Genomic DNA, 18656 nt, shown 5'->3' on the forward strand with positions numbered 1-18656 from the left:
ATGGTTAGTGCAAAGCGCAAGAAAATTTTCAAATATAAACTCTGCTTTTCCTTGATTTTGAGCACTTGTTATTACTTTTCTTTTTCCGTTTTATATATGTGCACAAGTATAAATCTAACCCTGGTCAAATTAAATATTAGATTGAAAAACATTACTGTTGATCTAAAATATTTCAAGTAATTTTCCTCTCTTTTTCTTCACTTCTTTTATTTTTTCCTCCCGAATTTAGCGTTCCCTCACTTCGGCGCCCGGGGCTGTCGCCCCACTTGCCCTTCCCCACGACACGATACTGAGTATTATGTCACACCTTTGTGAACCACTGTTTCGCGGAAGAATTCTGATAAACTTCTGGATGAGATTAAGTTGAAAATCAAAGGATAAATTTTATATATAAATTTACAAAACGAGAAGAGAAAATTTTCAATACAAAAAAATTTTTTTTTTGAGAATCAAGACGAGGTGAGAATTCTCCAAAAATTTAAGAGACGAGACGAGAAACTCTTTTCTCTGCTCGTGGGCAGCACTAACTGTACCCTACGATTAACTCGTTCTTAGACAAACTTCATCGAAGTAGCGATCAAAATTTTCACACATACTTTTAAAATTATCAGTTGGAAAAGTGCGAATGTGAAAGCTAGTAAGCATAAAAAGGTAAGTTTTCCATAATCCTGAGGTTTTGTGTTGATATGCTGTTCGATATTATCTAAAATTTTCGTATAACCTTCAGTATTTGGTTTTAATGTTTGAGAACGATTTCTGTTTCGTTTTCCTAGGAACTCAAGGTCAGAAAATATTCCTTCATATAGCTCTTGAAAACGGCTTCTACGACATTTAACTGTATTTTGCGGTTTTGTTATTTATCTTCTACAATAAGCAATATCTAATGAAGGTATTGCACAATAGATACTAAGCAAAACATCATCAGATCGAGAAAATATACTACGAAGAGTTGCAAGAAGAAAGAAAAATTCAATTTTTCTGAATCTGATAAATGTTCTTGAATAACAGACATTCCACTTCTGACTGATGCTCCAACACGGTTAGAAAAACTAGACAGATCTCACTTTTTTTCTTTCTTTCTTCGTAAACAGCATTGACAAATCATGATGAGTAATTCCATCTTGGGTACACGTATGGTGGTATAGTAAATGTCGACCTATGCATTACGAAATTGGGTGTTGCTAATTTGGAGAAAAACCTGCAAGCCCAGTAAGAGCAGCAAAATAGATACGGCATTCAGGAATACTTGAAGCACTTTGGAGCAGTGTTAAATTTAAACAAGCATTCATAGCAGTGAACAAAGAGAGCTTGTGACACCATGTAATGAAGTGATCATCACTTCATTCTGTGCGGCGAGCTTTTCCAGGGTGTCTACTGGAATACCAGAAAGTAAATTCATGACTTTTTCATGACTTTTTATGACCTTTTTGTTCAAATTTTCATGACCACGGCGATAAAAATTTACCATTAGTAATAATAAACCCCTACCATCAGTGGTGCATCGGTTAAGATGAAGATCACATTATGTTCTTATTTGTCTAATGTACATAATGTCGATTAGCTGACAACTAATTTTAAAATGCAAGAGCAATTTAAAAGGCAGTAAACAAATTTTTAATTGCGGTTCAAGTATGAGTTTAAGGCTTACCAGGTTCTATAGATTTAAAAAAAAATCTTGTGAACAGTCCCGTTACATTCAGCTAGGTTTTTAAGCTAGCTAGTGATACTTTTAAGCTAGTCATATACTTTCAAGCTCTTTCCAAAGTATTCATAATTTTAGGGGTCGCTGATATAAATAGTGACATTTTAATCCAATTCAACTTCAAGGTCATACTCCACACTCTAGGAGTGAGGTTGGGAGGGGGGCGAGATTTTAAAAGTAATCAAAAACGACCGATATTAGTGTCAAATTCATAGTTTTCGAGGTCTCTGAGTTTAACGATATCAGTTTTCATGATGTTCAAGTTCATCGTCACCCCTTGGGGTGGGAGTAGGACAGATAAGATAGCTAATTAGTAACTACTGTAATTAGAGCGAATTAAAAACATTAACATATTTTCTCGTGCTTGCACGGAACTATGCGGGTTGCTAGTCTTAAATATCACTTATTGTGAATCTTAAAGAAATAATCTAAAATTCTGCCGCCTTGTGCTCGAGCACAGAATAGCACTTACCTAAATACGGGCCTGCTCTTACCAGTGAATCACTCTATACTGTATTTGAAGTTTTAATTCTGAGTATAATTATCCATCTAGTAGAAATTTGTCTGAAATTAAGCACTCAGAGAACTGCCCAAAGACAAAACAAATTATACAAGAAATTCGTTTTTAAAAAATAGATCATCAAATTTAAAATCTGCAAACTCAAACGAATAATATTATTTGCATAAGTCTAAAGGCCCAAAAATACACAATTTACATTTCTTAGAAGTAAAGAAATAGCAGATCAGAAAGTTGGACAGTAAAAAGTTGTTACTATATTACAGAGACTAGAAGATGAAATGGGGAGCAGCTAGGAAGACAGTAAAGTACCAGTTAGTAGCCAGTACTAACTGGTGGAGGAAATTCTCACAATTACTGACCTGATACAACTGTTTCAGCACATGCAGTATGAGGTATAAAAGTATGAAGTATAAAAATATACTCTAAGATTTCAGATTTTCATGACCAGTTGGGTAAATAAAGGACTTTTTCATGGTTTTCATGACCACTAAGTAAAATATATGACTTTTTCATGACTTTCATGACTTTCATGACCAGTAGACACCCTGTTTTCACAGTAATTTAAAAATTCTTCAATATGACTTAAAATAAGATTACAAAGTGTCGTCGCAATTTAGTTCTCACTTGCATCTTGGAAGCACACAAATCTGTTATCACCATTCTTCAAGCAATCTGTTTATCACATTCAGTGTATTTATTCGAAGACGAAAGTGTAATTTATTCGAGACGAAGTTGTCTAAGCTAATATGGCAAAAAGGCGGATTAAAATTAATGTTTAATTTTCTTATTAAATATGCTTGTAACAGATTCAATAATACAATTTGATACACCTTTAAATACTGTGGAAGTCTCCAAATGATTCTTTAGAAGGAAGTCACACTAGATAGTGGAGTCTAAAAGAGCTAAATAATTACCGCAGGTGTAATTATTCGACTCATCGTCTCGTTTGAGTGTAAGTTGCTGTTTCGGAAGTAAACAAACGCGTTTATAAGCATTTTTAAAATGTCTCTATTTTGTTTTACCTTTTCATTTTATAGGCTAATGTTTCGTCGAGTTTGATCACCCAATTCATTCAGTTTCAATATGTGCAGTTTCTTAAGTCGCGAATACAATAGAAATACGAATATTGCAACATCATGACCGCATATTGCTTTAATTAAATTAATTATCTTGATTACCCTGTAGTTGTCCAAGTGAAGTTTCTATCACAGCTAAGCAGCAAACAATTACAGCAAAATAATATGTTATATTTAACACTTCCAATACGCCAATCGCATCCTTTTTAATTGGTAACATTCTGAAAATTACGAGTGACATTCTGTTGCTGGATTAAATTTGGCGATACAAACATTGGTCTTTCCTTAGAAACTATTTTTCTCTTCTTCGAATATTATCCGGAAAAACGGTATTTCTAACAAATCAGCTGTCATGTCATCAAATATCATCGAACATGTTCAGTTTTTTTTTTTTTTTCTGCACTTAGAGATATACGAGAAAAACATGGTCAAAAAGAGAGAGAGAGAGAGAGAGAGAGAAGACAGACGGCCAAAGAATACATCAGAAGGTAGGGACAGCCCAGTCTGACGACTTGGACTTGAAGCTTGGTTAGATACATAGCCTAAGTACACCGATCATGTGATGCAAAGTGGATTTAGAATTGTTTCAGGATTTAATTATTAACTAAACAAAGTTTACGCATGGATTTATAATCGTGATTCTTATAAGGAGAAAAATAAGAAATAAAAATTATTTAAATTATTATCAAGCGATGCCCAAGCAGTGCTTGGGTTGATTGGGTGGATTGCACGTTACTGCAAAATACATTTTATGATTGAAATACATTCAGGAAAAAGAGGTTAATTTTGAAAAATAGCTTTTTTACATCTCTTTCTCTCCCTCTCCATAAGCTGTGGACGAATATGACGATTGGGTTAGATAGCACAAGACAAGATCAACAGTAATCATGAGAGTTACTTGGAACCAATACCAAGAAGTGAGTGACTTTATGAAGTACATAGTTTACAATACCTTTGTCAAAAAAGAGAAAGAAAGAAAGTAAAAAAGAAAAAGAAAGCTTGCCAATCCCTCAGATAACAACACATAAGCGTTCACAAAAATATATAAAATTGAAATGTAACTGTCTACTTTTTCACTAAGGAAAGGTAAGAATTTTTTTAACCTTGCCGACATTTCATAATGAATAACTGAGGAATCTTTATTCTTTCACGATATGCCTGTACAATGTTTATTCATACCTCTAAAAATTTTGGTTCAGAATGTTAATTTGTATGATTTTCCTGTTATGATATTCAGCCTACAATAGCGCTTCATTTGCAGATTTCTGATATTTTTGCAGAGCTTTCTCATCAATTTGGATCGAAAGCAAAATGTTATCTAATTCATGTTTATGAGGACCTTTTCTTTCTGTATAAAGAATCACTCTTCCAAATACTTCTCCTCATTTTCTGTATTATACGGCGTATAATCATCTTCGTACATAATACCTGTGCACTAATAGCACAACAGCAATTGTCTAGGTAGGTTCGTATACTTTCAACAATTAAATCCCTACTTTCAATTATTAAATCCCCAAGTCTCTGACTTAATCACATATACATTTCTCATTACACAAATGCAAAAGTTTAGCCTAAGGCTCAACTGTCCCTTACCAGAAGCTTATCGGTTGTACTCTCAAGAGCTTCTTTATCTTGTTCTACCATTTTCACTGCTTTTAGCGTCTCTTCATATTCCTCTTTCATTTGCTCGTGTTCCTCCCGAATATCTTCTATTAATTTCTCCAGTCTTTTCTTCTCTTCATCTAGTGCTGCATTTATCCTTTCTAATTCCTAGTAATGAGAAAAAAGAGCACATATCAATAGATTAAATAAATGTAAACATACTCGTAAGATACGGAGCGAACACAAGGAAATCGAGTCACATTAACAAAGTATCTAAAAAGATAAATAAAAGTTCGTGCGGAGCGCTGAAGTACATCGAAAATTTACTTTTTTTCTATTTTTTTCTTTTTTACATTATAAAAACTATTTTCAATGTATTTCCAAAAGAGATCTTAAAGATGAAATTTGCCCAAAATGACCAAAAAGGGCACTTGATACTCATGTGCACTGAACTCGCCATATCTGAAAAAAGCTTTTAAACAGTGTTAGGTTAATATAGTAAGATAGAAGGAAACTTAGAATTGAAGTACAGTCATAAACTTTCTAGTTTATCAACTAAAACAATATAACTACACAAATGATTATTTTAGAAGTAGAACTTGACACGACACGTATTCATACAGCTGAATATTTTCAAACTACAGTACATTTCCAAATAGTTAGTTAGTACGGGGTTTAGCGTTCCCTTCAGCAATGAGACTATATTATGATACGTGGATCCACAATTTAACGTGGGATCCAAACCACATGAGTTACCGATAAGAATCGAATCTGAGACTACACTTTCACGAGACGAGCCAAGGTGCTGACCACATATCACTCAATAACAAGTCCTTCGTGGTCTGTCACGGCAAAGAGTTCAGTTTTAATGACTCAGTTGAATTTTTTAATGTCCCACCATTATGCTTCGAGGCTAACGAAGATACTAATAATCATAATGAATGAAAAATTGAGATATGAAGAAAGTGAGAGGAAACGGAAGAATTCTGAGTAAATCCACGCACACTGCTTCACAACCAAAGATGACATTTATACTATCTTATGTGATTAGATGTGCATGACTCAATTCGTACATTATCGGCGAACTTCTGCCAAGTTGAGCGACTGAAGATGGCGGCGCGCCATCCCTTCTTTCTTTCAAATAAGCAGGAAACGCACGAATACATGTTTAGTCATACCTTACAAATCCTACCCACTGTCCAATTTTCAAGGCGCTGATCAGTCCGTCACTACTACCATAACAGATTAATAATAATAATAATAATAATAATAATAATAATAATAATAATAATAATAATAATAATAATAATAATAATAATAATAATAATAATAATAATAAATATTATAAAAGTGGCATTCCTTTTTAGCAAAAGTTAATTTCTAGGTAATTTCCATGATCCGAGTTGAGTTGATTTTGATTTTAACGTTCCTTTTAACAGCGAGGCTATATGAGACGGGAACTACTGATTAATGTGGAATCCGAACCACATGAGCTCCCGCCAGGAATCGAACCGCGCGTACGCTAACCGCTTAGACGCGAAGGAAATCATTTTCATGATTTACATAAATTGTTATTAAAAATGAAACCATTCAGTTAGTTTAACGTCCCACGATTATGCCTTTTAGGCTAAGGGAACGGAATATTAAGGCAAGTAGGCCTAAATGGTGATGGAAGAACTAGTGGAACGAGATTATGGGAGGAAACGGAAGCACCCTGAGGAAACCCACGCACATAATGTTCACGATAAATTTACTTGGCCGGGGAATGAACCAGGGACTTCACGCACCAGAAATAAGCGCTCTACCACCGAGCCCCCCTGCCCCCCACAACTGTTATTAATTTCTGTTATACACGTAAGAAGCCCTATTACTTCTTGTTTCACTCCAGTTTCAATTTAATTGTAAAACTCATTTTAAACTATTCTAAAATTTTATAGTTGTATAGTTTCCATTGATTTCCCAAGTAGTAAGCCTGAATATGCTTTGCTTTATATCCCTTAATGATTACACTAATTATTTCCCCTAAGTTTTAGGCTTTTTGAACCCCATATGTTAAAATCGTGTTTTGAAATGAAACAACGCTTTTAAAAAAATGGAATTGAATCTGCAAATTACGTACTCGCTAACGCCATTTATTGAGGTCGGGAAGGTAGGCAGAGAATTTCATTAGGCTGACTGTGTACTACTACGATCGTTAAACACAGACTGAAATGTCCCTGTATTATAATAAGAATACATAAAAATGGCGCAACACTTTTTTTAAAAAAAAAATCATATTCATATTATTCCTACTTATTGCTTTCTTCAAAGTAGGCTTTCTTCCTCGATTCCCGATCATTTACACTCTATTTGGCGTGTCCAGAAATTGTTTAAAACATACAGTTTGTATGGAAGTGGACTATGCCTACTAGTTACATTTTCTGCGACTTTAAAGTTTTAAATAACTTTTCCTAGTAGTTTATTTTGCAGTTTTTACTTGTTTGTTTCTATTTTTTTTCCCTTGAGATATAATCCGACATTCAGAAGGTCAACGTGATCACGTAGCCCACAGATAAAAGGAAAATTCCAGCGATAAACACCTCCTACTGGTATTGGATGCAGTCCAAAGTCTAGCACCGCACTGTTGCCAACTGGTTTACAAAATAGCACCCGAACTCATAAAAACAAAATGTAAGCCTGTGAGAAAAATGTTGCTCACTTACAAAAAAAAAAAAAAAAAAAAAAAAAAGTAAAACGATGCGCCATTTTAGTTCAAATATGTAATAATGTAGACAACTCTTAGTTTTAGTCATGTTCTATTTCATTTCAAATAATTTTGCTGAAGTTTTAAAAACGACAACAGATTGTGGTGAATCAAATGATACCTTCACTCAATAAGGATGTAGGATGCGGGAGACCATGCATGCACCAAAAGTATCTGCACAAACGGTCGGCTACGAGGGACAGGGCACAAATAAGTCAGCTCGTCTATTACTAGTAGGCTTATTTCTGAAAACATTTTCCTTTGGCATTTCTTGGACCCATTTTCGCCAAGTTCCCCTCCCCCTCCCATGTATATGATTCTTAAGCTGTTGTGGTTAGCATACAGAAGCTGTTAAATAACATTCGATGTTAGAATTTTAAACATTTAGATCTGTGTTCTGTTTTGATACACTCGGAAAGTTCTAACTCTAAACGACACCGTGGAAAAAATTAGGGAGCTACGAACTACGTTTTAATTTTCTTACAATTGAAGACATCGGTGCAAGAAGTGGATAGCTCCAATATTACATCTGTCTCAGGATTACAACAAAACTTCGTTAAAAACTTACTTTACCCTGGCCTCCAAACATTTTGTGAAGACATAGGCCTACTTTATGTTATTAGGACCTATAAAGTAAAATCTTTCTTCACCAGAAGTTTGAAGGCGAAAGGAGAACAAACTTCTTTTTAACGAAAGTTTTGTTGCAGTCCTGAGCTAAATGTAAAATTGGAGCTGTCTCCCTTCTTACGATGAGATCTTCAATTCTACTGTGCGTTAAATCTAAGGAAGAAATGCAAATAGGATACAGAAATTACTATTTTGATAAATTTCTATTTGATAAAGTTCTTGTGTTAATTTTGAACAGGTATTAATTATCTATAACTATGTTAAAATGCTACGTTTAATGCTAGTGGTCTATTCCTTTCAACAATGAGATCTCGGAAACCACAAGCAGGAGTGTCATTTGCGGAGTATAAGGGTTTTGTCCCCTGAGTTTGAGAAACTCATTCTTTTTAATAAATTGTATACTAATATACTAATAAAAAAACGTTACATTCTTAAGTCGGTGGACAATCTTGCTCCACCCTGGGAAAATCTGAAATTTTTTCTTGAAGGGGAGTGCACCAATAACTACCACTACATTTGATTTATTTTTTTAAGTTTTTAAATGCCTTTAGGCATCTGTGGTGTGAATGAGGAATATTACTTGGTTTAGTGAATCCTTTTCCTTCAACTTTCAGAAAATCGACTTAAACTATTGCTTTTGCAAAACTAAGCTTTCTTTTAAGCCTCAATCGGACACATGACAGCAGAAAGTTTCGGAAAATGTTGCTTTTTCACTGCTAGGTTCTCATTTTAGATAATGTATATTTACAGTGAAGGGGAGTGTATTTGCTCCGGTGCACCCCCTAATCCGGCCCTGTATTTTTCTGTTCAACGTTTTAGGAATTATGTTGAGCCGTTTAACATTGTCGCTAGGCATCGCTAAGGTTCATATCCTTGTGTTAGGCAACCAGTACAAGACCTACGTTCAGCGGGTCTACGGACATTGCAGGCGTTCTGCTTTAAATCTGAATGGCAAAATCTGTTGCTGGCAACTTCAAAGGCCTATGGAGTGAGGTACGAAATCATAACAATCGAAGTGTGTTGTGTGTTTGGGGGAAGAGATTAAAAAAAGAAGAAGAAAAGAAAAAGAAAAAAAAGAATACGCACTAGAATGTTTCGACATATAGGCCTATAGTGATTACATATTTGAACACCCACAAAAGATTCAACTACGTTAGAGATATCGTTAACTACTGGTTTACCCATTAATTTCATGTGAAATGCTCTAATTACTTTCAAACTTTTGATAAAAGCGTCAATTTATTCACCACTCCAGTATGATTTTAGCGGTGAGGAATACTTTTTAAAAATACTAAGTGGGGGCATTCACTGCCTTCCTCCCCCTGCCCCAGGATCACACCCTGCTGTAAAGTCGCAATGAAGCGTACTCGGATATGAATGCATAGGAAAAATATTTCATTTGACATCACCTATCATTTCTGTTTGCCACTAACTCACTCCAGCATCTACAGTATATATTACAATGCTACGTTTATACGTTTGCGTATAGCGTTATACTCCTTTGTGAGTTCTCCCATCCCTCAATTGTTTCTATGTTAAAATAAAATAAAAAACTATTTTTTTTTTAGTTTTACGTCCTAAACTATTTTCTATGGTTAAGACGGGGAAGTTGATAATGAACAAATTGGGAGAAAATAGGAGAACCCATTCGCACATTATTCGTGTACTATAAAGCCCATTTGGCAAGAGCTACGATCGACCCATGCACCCCATTCACCAGAAGCGAGTGATCTACCATTAAGCCTCCTCGGTTCCATAAATAATAATAATAATAATAATAATAATAATAATAATAATAATAATAATAATAATAATAATAATAATAATAATAATAATAATAATAATAGACCTTAATCAGCTCGGAAGTGATACTATACTTCCCGTAAACATAGCCTTGTAATAATAGCGTCTAAGTCAACATAGTAGTTTATAATAGTAGTTTAGTTTTACTTAGTAACTACACTAGCCCAAATGCTGAAGGTGCTAGATCACACAGCACGTAAGGTGTATTTATACTTGGTCCTCTATTACCTTGGCTAGCCCAGACATTTGTGGGCTAACTTCACGCTAACTCCCAAAACATTTGGTGCACTTACTCAGTAACTAAGTTAGTCCAGAATCTGAATTTGCTGATCCAAGCAGCCCATAAAGCGTACTACCTGGTCCATGTAAAATCTTGGCTAGCCCAGATATTTTCGGGCTCGCATGATGACCCCCCAAAATTTTTGGCGCCCACATCTTGGTAGCTAAGTCAGCCCAGAAACTGGTTACTAGCCCAAATAGCCCATAAGATGTATTAAGTGGCCCATCTATTATCTCGGCTAGTCCAAACACTTGGAGGAGTCGCTTGATGTTGTCTCCAAACCTTTCGGCGCCTATATCTCAGTAACTACGTTGGCCCAAATGCTGAAATTTGCTAGCCCACCAAGTGTACTACCTAGCCCGTTCATCATCTTCGCTGGTCCAGACATCTGGAGGGCCAACTTCACACGCGAAAAAAGAAATACGTATACAACGTGCTAAGAAATCATTACCCTACATTTACGTAAGTATATTTGTGTTTTTATCATGCACTTCAACGGAAAGCTTGTAAGCCTACTATAAATTGCATCATAATAAAAATACTAATAACAATCTACATCATAATTTCTATTGAATTTTTAATCTAGGCCTATCTCACAAATTATTATTTTTTATATGACTTTATCGTTTATACGTAGTTATTTTCATATATAGGCTATTTGTAACTTATAGGATATTTTACTAAATTTTTATAGCTATGCATATTATATTTCTCAATAACGATGAGACTATCTCCAAGCAAACAATAAAATACGTGCATAGATTGCCAGACTGAGAACTCCGTTTCAACATGCAAACATATCTATAAGACTTCAAACGTTATTTGTGGCCAGATAATAGAATGATTTCCCGTAGATCAAAATAGCTTTTACGATTTCGTATCCACGAAGAATATTTTTGAAGAAACCCTGGTGAGAGATTAGCTACGACTTTAGACCTCGATGAGAGAGTAGAGAAGGGTACATGATCCTTTCTCATGTGTGACGTCACGGAGGCTCTTGAAAGGATTCCAGGAAATTTCACAGCCATTCAGTGCTGCCAACCATAGCTGTGGATAAGTATATTTTTCGAACATCATAATATCTGCCTATCGCCGTATTGAAGCAGCTTTCACGTTACGAAAACTAATTAATTAATTAAAACGAAAACTCAAAATTTACTGTATTTTTAAAACATTTTATCCTATATCTCGAATTACTCCCCTTTAATCATAACTATCATTTTATCTCCTGTTATATGCACATGCACTTGCTGCAGAAATGTTGTGGGAAACAGGTGAAACAACTTTCTTCATCGATCGCGGTAAACACTCGTGCGCGCAGTGATACATCGAATTATGCATTTTCTTTTAAAGGCTGAAAAGTATATGAAAATTCCTTTGGCATAGTGCTGAGTTGTATGTAGAACAAATTATCTTGCTTAGTTGGCAACGTTGCAACACGCTGTTGTATTTTTCCGCTGCATACATTCCTTTGTATGCCTTTTCTCTTACGGTACTTTTTTTTTTTTTTTTTTTTTTTACAATGTATGCACAGTGACAAATAGTTTCTCTTTTTTAATTAAAACAATGTATTATTTCCTCAGCTATGTTTATTATAATTAAAACTATAAATCAACGTTAAGTACTAGGCTAGTCGACAAAGCGTTACCCCCCACAGTGAACGCGGCCTAAGTGGCTACACGGTAATTTTAGTTTCACCAAAGTTGTAAATCATACTATGAGCCAGTCAGGGTTTCCAGGTCTTTTCTTTTCATTTCCCGCGCCAGAAGTGGTAGACCTGGATTCGATTCTAGGCAGAAGCTTATGTGGTTAGGGTCCCACGTTGAGCTGTAGTTCACGTCTGATGTAGTCTCGCTGATATAGTCGAAAGAGACGGAGCAAGAGGCATTTGTTTTTAAAGATATCCTCTGTATCGAAAACAAATATTAGACCCCAATCAATAAATTCCAACATTTACACTACTTTATACTTTACTAGCTATGCACGTGCCTTTGGAGAATGGGGTTCCGGATTCGAATCCTGTGGGAGATCATTCAAAAGTTTCAGCGCATAAAGGTAGTTTAGATTCCACCTTAAACTGTAGGTTCACATCTTGTATAGCTTCGGTGCTGAAAGGACCGCTAAATTCCAAGCCACCAACTATAAAATTTACATCATGATATTTTTAACCAATTCTCTGGTTTAATCTTTTAATTTTTTTCCTCTCATGATTTTGGCTTCTTCTGAAATTCCTACTCTCTACCAATTTTAGCACCTTATTTTCAGTTTCAGAACAAAGTTGATAAAACACGAGCAGTTACAGTTAAAATAAATAAATAAAATAAAATAAACATATCTTTCCCAGGAATATTTCTAAGCTGCATGGAAAGAAATGTCTGGAAACTGAAACATTATGTGTTTGTTTTACAAAACTAAGTTTCGAAATAATTAGGCAACGTAGTTTTTCGGTCATTTCAAAGACTGGAAAGAGAATAAGATGTATTGAATCCCAATTTAAAATTATGGTCTTTGCTGTTTAAAACATTTTCGATATACCTAAGTACCAAACTATTAGAGGTGGCATTTTCCGCCTTTCTACTGTGCACACATTTATGGCTTAGACCATCTAAGGGCAATTGTTCCATCATCTAACATATCCACCCCATAAAATGACGCATAGCCGACCCTGGCCCTTTCGAGCTGTTGCGCCTTAAGGTTTGGTATATATTAGGTATATTGGAAGTTGGCACAACTTTAACAAAGTATTTATTATTATTATTATTATTATTATTATTTATTATTATTATTATTATTATTATTATTATTATTATTCATAGTGAACATACAATTTGGCTCGATGTAGCTCTACTTAACAGTATTAAATGAAATCATAAAATAAGAATATTCTTACTTTCTTCATTCTGAGAATTCCGTTCCATTCCCTCCCAGTCTGGAACAAATATCGCAGCCACTTCTCTCCACATTTTTATTTTTAAGTCACGATTCATGTAGTTCGGATCTCTTAAATCATATAGGCATGGCCTATTTTGTATTTCGATTATAAACGCCTCTGTGTTAAACACACTAACCATGACTGGATATGTACACAGGACACGTTTTCAAACACAACTGAAAATTTCTCTTTGTGATTACACTTGTGGTTGTCTGTTGGGGGTGGAGTTCGAGCTTCGGAGATAGGGGCTCAAATTCAAGTTATTTCGTTGTGTCATCTTTTGCCTAAAGCCAAATATTTTGCTTATAGATTACCATGGCACCAGCTAAGTGTCAATCAAGTGTATCACGAGAAATCACCCTATTGTGTTACATAGATTTTTCTGTGATTAGCTAATTTTCGGAATTTCCTTCTATTTTTGTGAATTTTCTTTTGTTATACACACAAATACTTTATAACAGCAGAGTTCCAATCTCTGCACAAAGCGTCTTCCAAGCAGCTATTTCTTGCTACAATCCCCTTGCCTGGCAACACGTCTTTCCTTTCTGTCATTCCTTTTGAAATCTTTTAAACAGCAGGCGGTCTATTGTTCCGACCCGCACCAAATACGCTGGAGCCGGCGTTTTCTCAGCAATTTTATTGCTTTAGCGTTCATGTTTAGCCGCTCAGATTTAAATACATGGTCAGCGTATTTCAAGCTTACGCATGAGCAATAAATGCGCTTTGCGATCGCTACAAATAGCCGGGGTCTAAGACATCAATGGTTTACGAACATTGTATTCACTTAAATAAAATGTGGAATATTTAAAATCCTCAATTAGCTCTATTTATTTCACATTACTTATGATGCTGATTAACGTTTTTATTGTAATGCACCTTCTTTTTAATTGTTTCATGAACTGAGGGATGAAACAACGAGCACAATAATTTGATATGCAAGTTTCTTAGCGAAAGAAGATAAATGGGATCTTAATTCGGTTATTCGATTTTTATTATGCCGAACAATACAATAATGTTAACTTCATAAATACTGAAATCTTATAGACTAATTATCAGTGTAAACTTATTTTTTCAGTCTGTTAATATTTTATGATATAAAAGTGAAAAAAAGTATAGGCTATGAAACATTTAATTAAGCGTTTCAAAGTTATGTCCTACAAGCTAGAAGACAAATCTGGATTTCAATGTCCCCTGCACCGAGACCATATGAGACAAGGTTATCAGACGTACGCTTTTTGTGATGTTTTGTGTTTATCCTTATGATGCATTTATATAGCTATTATTTTCTGTTTATTTATTGCTAATATATTCCTGATAATAATCACCTATCTATGATAGACAAAAATATAATCGTATTGTTTTTCATACATCACATCTGCTCTACCAAGGATCGAACCCGAAACCACATCCACAAAAGATACACACGGAAACAATTTGATTACACTGGCTTACAGTGGTTTTGGTGCCGGGTGTTTCTTAGCTGATTTGAAGTAGAATTGGGACGCTGAATCCAAATATGGCGTTAGTTTTCCCCTAACAGCTTTAGTTTTTGAGATATAGGAATTGCAAGACTGACCTGCTACAACGTTGAAAATTGCATAGGTGCTGTTTTACTGTAAGTGAAAAGAAAACTATGACATTTAAATCTGTTATTTGGAACACTTTGAAAATAATGAAAACCATATAAACACAAACATCAAGTACATAATAACTCTGTAACTACATTTTATAATAGTTTTTATGAATAAAAAATCAAATAATTTGTTCAAAACGATCTATTCAACACTTCGGAAGCTTCGTTTTCGTGACATCCTTGAATGTTTCTTTGCACAGTCTCTTTTTAGGTTCCAGCAGTAATCTGCCATCATATGGGCATCCCATCTTCCTTGGTAGCGGTCCTCCATTGTTTTAATATCTTGGTGAAATCTTTCACCTTGTTCTTCACTCAGACTGCCTACGTTGTCTGGGAAACGGTACAAATGGCTGTGCAGGTAATGAATTTGATACTCATATTACATCCAAGTTTTTGGAATGCATTAAGCATCTGGTTCACTAGCTCAACATAGTTATCAGCTTTATTATTGCCAAGGAAATTCTTGATAACTTCTACAAATGAGGTCCAAGCTCTACGTTCAGTCTCATTCATGGACTCCACGAAAGCCGGATCTTTCATGAGTTGTCTTATTGGGGGACCATCAAATATTCCAGCTTTTAATTTTTCTGTGCTGATCTGAGGTAGCTTGTTTCCCATGTAAGCAAAGCACGGCCCGTCCTTATTTAGCGCCTTTACAAACTGCTTCATCAAACCGAGCTTGAGATGTAGAGGTGGCAAAATGATTTTGTCACACTCAACAATAGGCATGTTAATAATATTTTTCTTACCAACAACCATGTCGTCTCTCTGCGGCCACTCTTTTTTTGACCAATGGTTTGCTTTGTCTCTGCTATCCCACAGACATAGAAAACAAGGATATTTTGTGTAGCTACTTTGCTGTCCAAGAAGAAAGTTCACCATCTTTAAATCCACACAAATCACCCACTGATGGTCCTGATATTTATTTTTTTCCATAACCAAAGCAATTGCTTCATATTCTTCTTTCAGTCGTGTTGAATGAGCGATTGTAATTGAGCCATATTTATTGCCATTGTGTAGAAGGACGCATTTTAAACTTCGCTTGGAGCTATCAATAAACAGGCGCCAATCATCTGGATTGTATTCTGGAAGACCCATGTGTTCTAGGAGACCTCTAACATCGTGACAGAATACGAGATTTGTGTCTTCAGTGAAAAATGGTAAAAACTCCTTTTCCCTTGTTCGGTAGAATGTGATTTTAGTTCCTTGTTCTAGTACGTTTTTCTCCTTCAATCTGGAAGCAAGTAATTCAGACGATTCTTTTGAAAGATTAAGGTCCCTAACTAGATCATTTAGCTCATCTTGATTAAACTGTTGAGGAATTGTTGACATTCCCTCATAATCACTGTCACTTCCATCATCCATGTCACAAGAATGTTCACTACGTTCGTTTTCAGTCTCACAAAGCTCTGGCAAGTGGTGAAACGTTGGGATTGGTATTTCATCGGAATGAACAACTGGACGTCTTGCTGAAGGCAGATCAGGATATGTCCACTTGTTCCGGTTATTTCTATTCATACCCGTAACATTTACCAGGCAGAAATAACAGTTATCAACATGGTTTGTGGGTTCCCTCCAAACCATTGGAACACCAAACTTAAGACTTTTTCTTTTTCCAGTTGTCCACTGTCGCAAGTGTTCAGTACACATTTTACACACAATATGTGGAGCCCACGTTTTATCTTGGTCCCCTAGGCGTACACCAAAATATGCATGATATGCTTTTTTTACAAAGTCACTGATATGTTTTCTATTGTCTTTAAATGTGTACTCACCACATATGTAGCAAAACACATCAGGATGGTTAACACAACTTCTTCGACTTGAACTCATTTTATGTTCAGGCCACTAACACGGATGTTAAATATAAAGCCTTAGTATACGCGATACAAGTTATGATTTCAGAACAAAACTCACATGTTCCAACATGTCACTCCACCTGCAAGACAACAACTACGGTCCACTAGCCAAGTAGAATACCAATGCAATCTAGTGGACGTTCCTGGAACTACTATATGACTAGTTTCCGTTTAGTACCGACAGATAGCAGCACTAATGAGAAAAGAGCGCCGTTCTTCCAAATAGAAATCTCTATAGAGCACAGTAGGATTTATTTGAGTTGCAGAGTTTATAAGATCATATTCAAACTTGTTATTACGAGAATATTAGTATTTCTTTTGCTTATTTTGTATACTATTGCAAGAAGCATGCAGAAATAGTGGTTACATCATTTATAATTTACATATTTATTTTGGATTGTAATATTTCTTCCACATACATTGTAACGTAAATAACACTACTGGTACAGTAGCCTGTATCTACCAAAGTAGAGCTGATAGAAAAAAACTGCTTACATTATTGGATTCAGCGCCCCACACATAGTTAAAATCAGCTCTAAAATTTTAGGCACCAAGAAAAATTTTTTTTTTCTGTAGGCCTGTGTTATTAGGAAGTCCGTAAATAAAAGTGAACGATGAAGGAATACGGCGGTAATTTTGTCACCGGAAAGTTCGTCACGGTAATTTCGTCACCGGTAATTTTGTCACCAAAATATTACCATATAGGAAATTTCGTCACCGAAAATTTCATCAATAGTGTCTTTTAGAACATAATACAATTACAATGAATGAATCGAAAAAGTTTTTGAAATTGCTTTCTTTAATTTTCAACTGAAGCAAATCGAAATTTTATTATTATTATTATTATTATTATTATTATTATTATTATTATTATTATTATTATTATTATTATTATTATTATTATTATTATTATTTTGAGATAAAAGTTTCCAGTAATTCTATCTCAGAAATATTATCATATAGGAAATTTTGTCTCGCTTATTTTTGCAACTTTTTTGAACTAAATAGAGGCAAAGCAAATGACCTAAACAGCTTACGTTATTTTAATCAAACTTGGAAAACAATTCAGTTGGCGTTGAACTCTGCAAAATTGAAGTTTCGGGTACTCGACGCAGGAGCAAGCATCAGTAGAAGAAAATAGTGTCAGTTTCAGCAAATGTTACAAGCAAAGGCAACGTGGGGAACTAACGGGTTTATATATCACTATTTACAAATATTAAGTTTCCCCAATATCAAAATTTCAGAAAGAAAATTGCAAACAAATATGGGAAAATATACCAATCCGTTCATTTTCCCGCAAACTAGACGAAAATTTGTATCTTTCTTGTACCGTTCTCTGAGTTCTCCACGTTAACTGAGTCATGTGAAAAGATTGATCTTTTTTAGCAGCTATTGAAAGAAGAATATTATATTTCAACTCTGAGTAAACATTGGCAAATTGTTACCGGATATAGCTATATATGTGAAGAAAACAAATTTATATAAAGGAAGACAAACATATAAATATTTCTAACAGTTTCCTTTAAATATAGCCTTATGAAGCTATTGAGAAGTGAAACATGGATGCTGGACGGAAACTTTTCAGTGGCTCAAAAAAAAAAAAAAAAAAAATCACGTAGGCCCTATATGTTATTTGAGGTGAGACTTCCTTTACAGGGTGTACGTCCTAATGCACAGCAAGACACAAAATTCATAAGAAGAACTATTTCTTGCGGTGGTGCATCAGTGTAGTGAGTTTAGTGAATATCCGGACCCTGTAACTGTGGTTATGGATTTCGAGATAGCGGAAATGCAGGCTGTTAAAGCAACTTTCGGAAACAACTCGTGTACAGCGCTGCTTTTTGCACCTGACTCATTCAACCTGGAGAAAGGTTCAAGA

At 35.0% G+C, this 18656-nt stretch overlaps 1 protein-coding gene across 1 annotated transcript in view; it reads right to left on the bottom strand.

Annotated features, from left to right (window-relative positions):
- The window catches only part of LOC145676591 (uncharacterized), a 192536-nt gene that overhangs the window by 32243 nt on the left and 141637 nt on the right, over positions 1-18656 (bottom strand). The window contains exon 4 of the mRNA XM_081747425.1: positions 4892-5068. Coding sequence (XP_081603551.1) covers positions 4892-5068 — 177 coding nt within the window. The remainder of the gene's footprint in view (positions 1-4891; positions 5069-18656) is intronic.

This window comes from Thermobia domestica, unplaced genomic scaffold (genome assembly GCF_964235325.1).
Source record: "Thermobia domestica unplaced genomic scaffold, izTheDome1.hap1.1 HAP1_SCAFFOLD_234, whole genome shotgun sequence".
Classification (NCBI taxonomy): Eukaryota; Metazoa; Arthropoda; class Insecta; order Zygentoma; family Lepismatidae; genus Thermobia; species Thermobia domestica.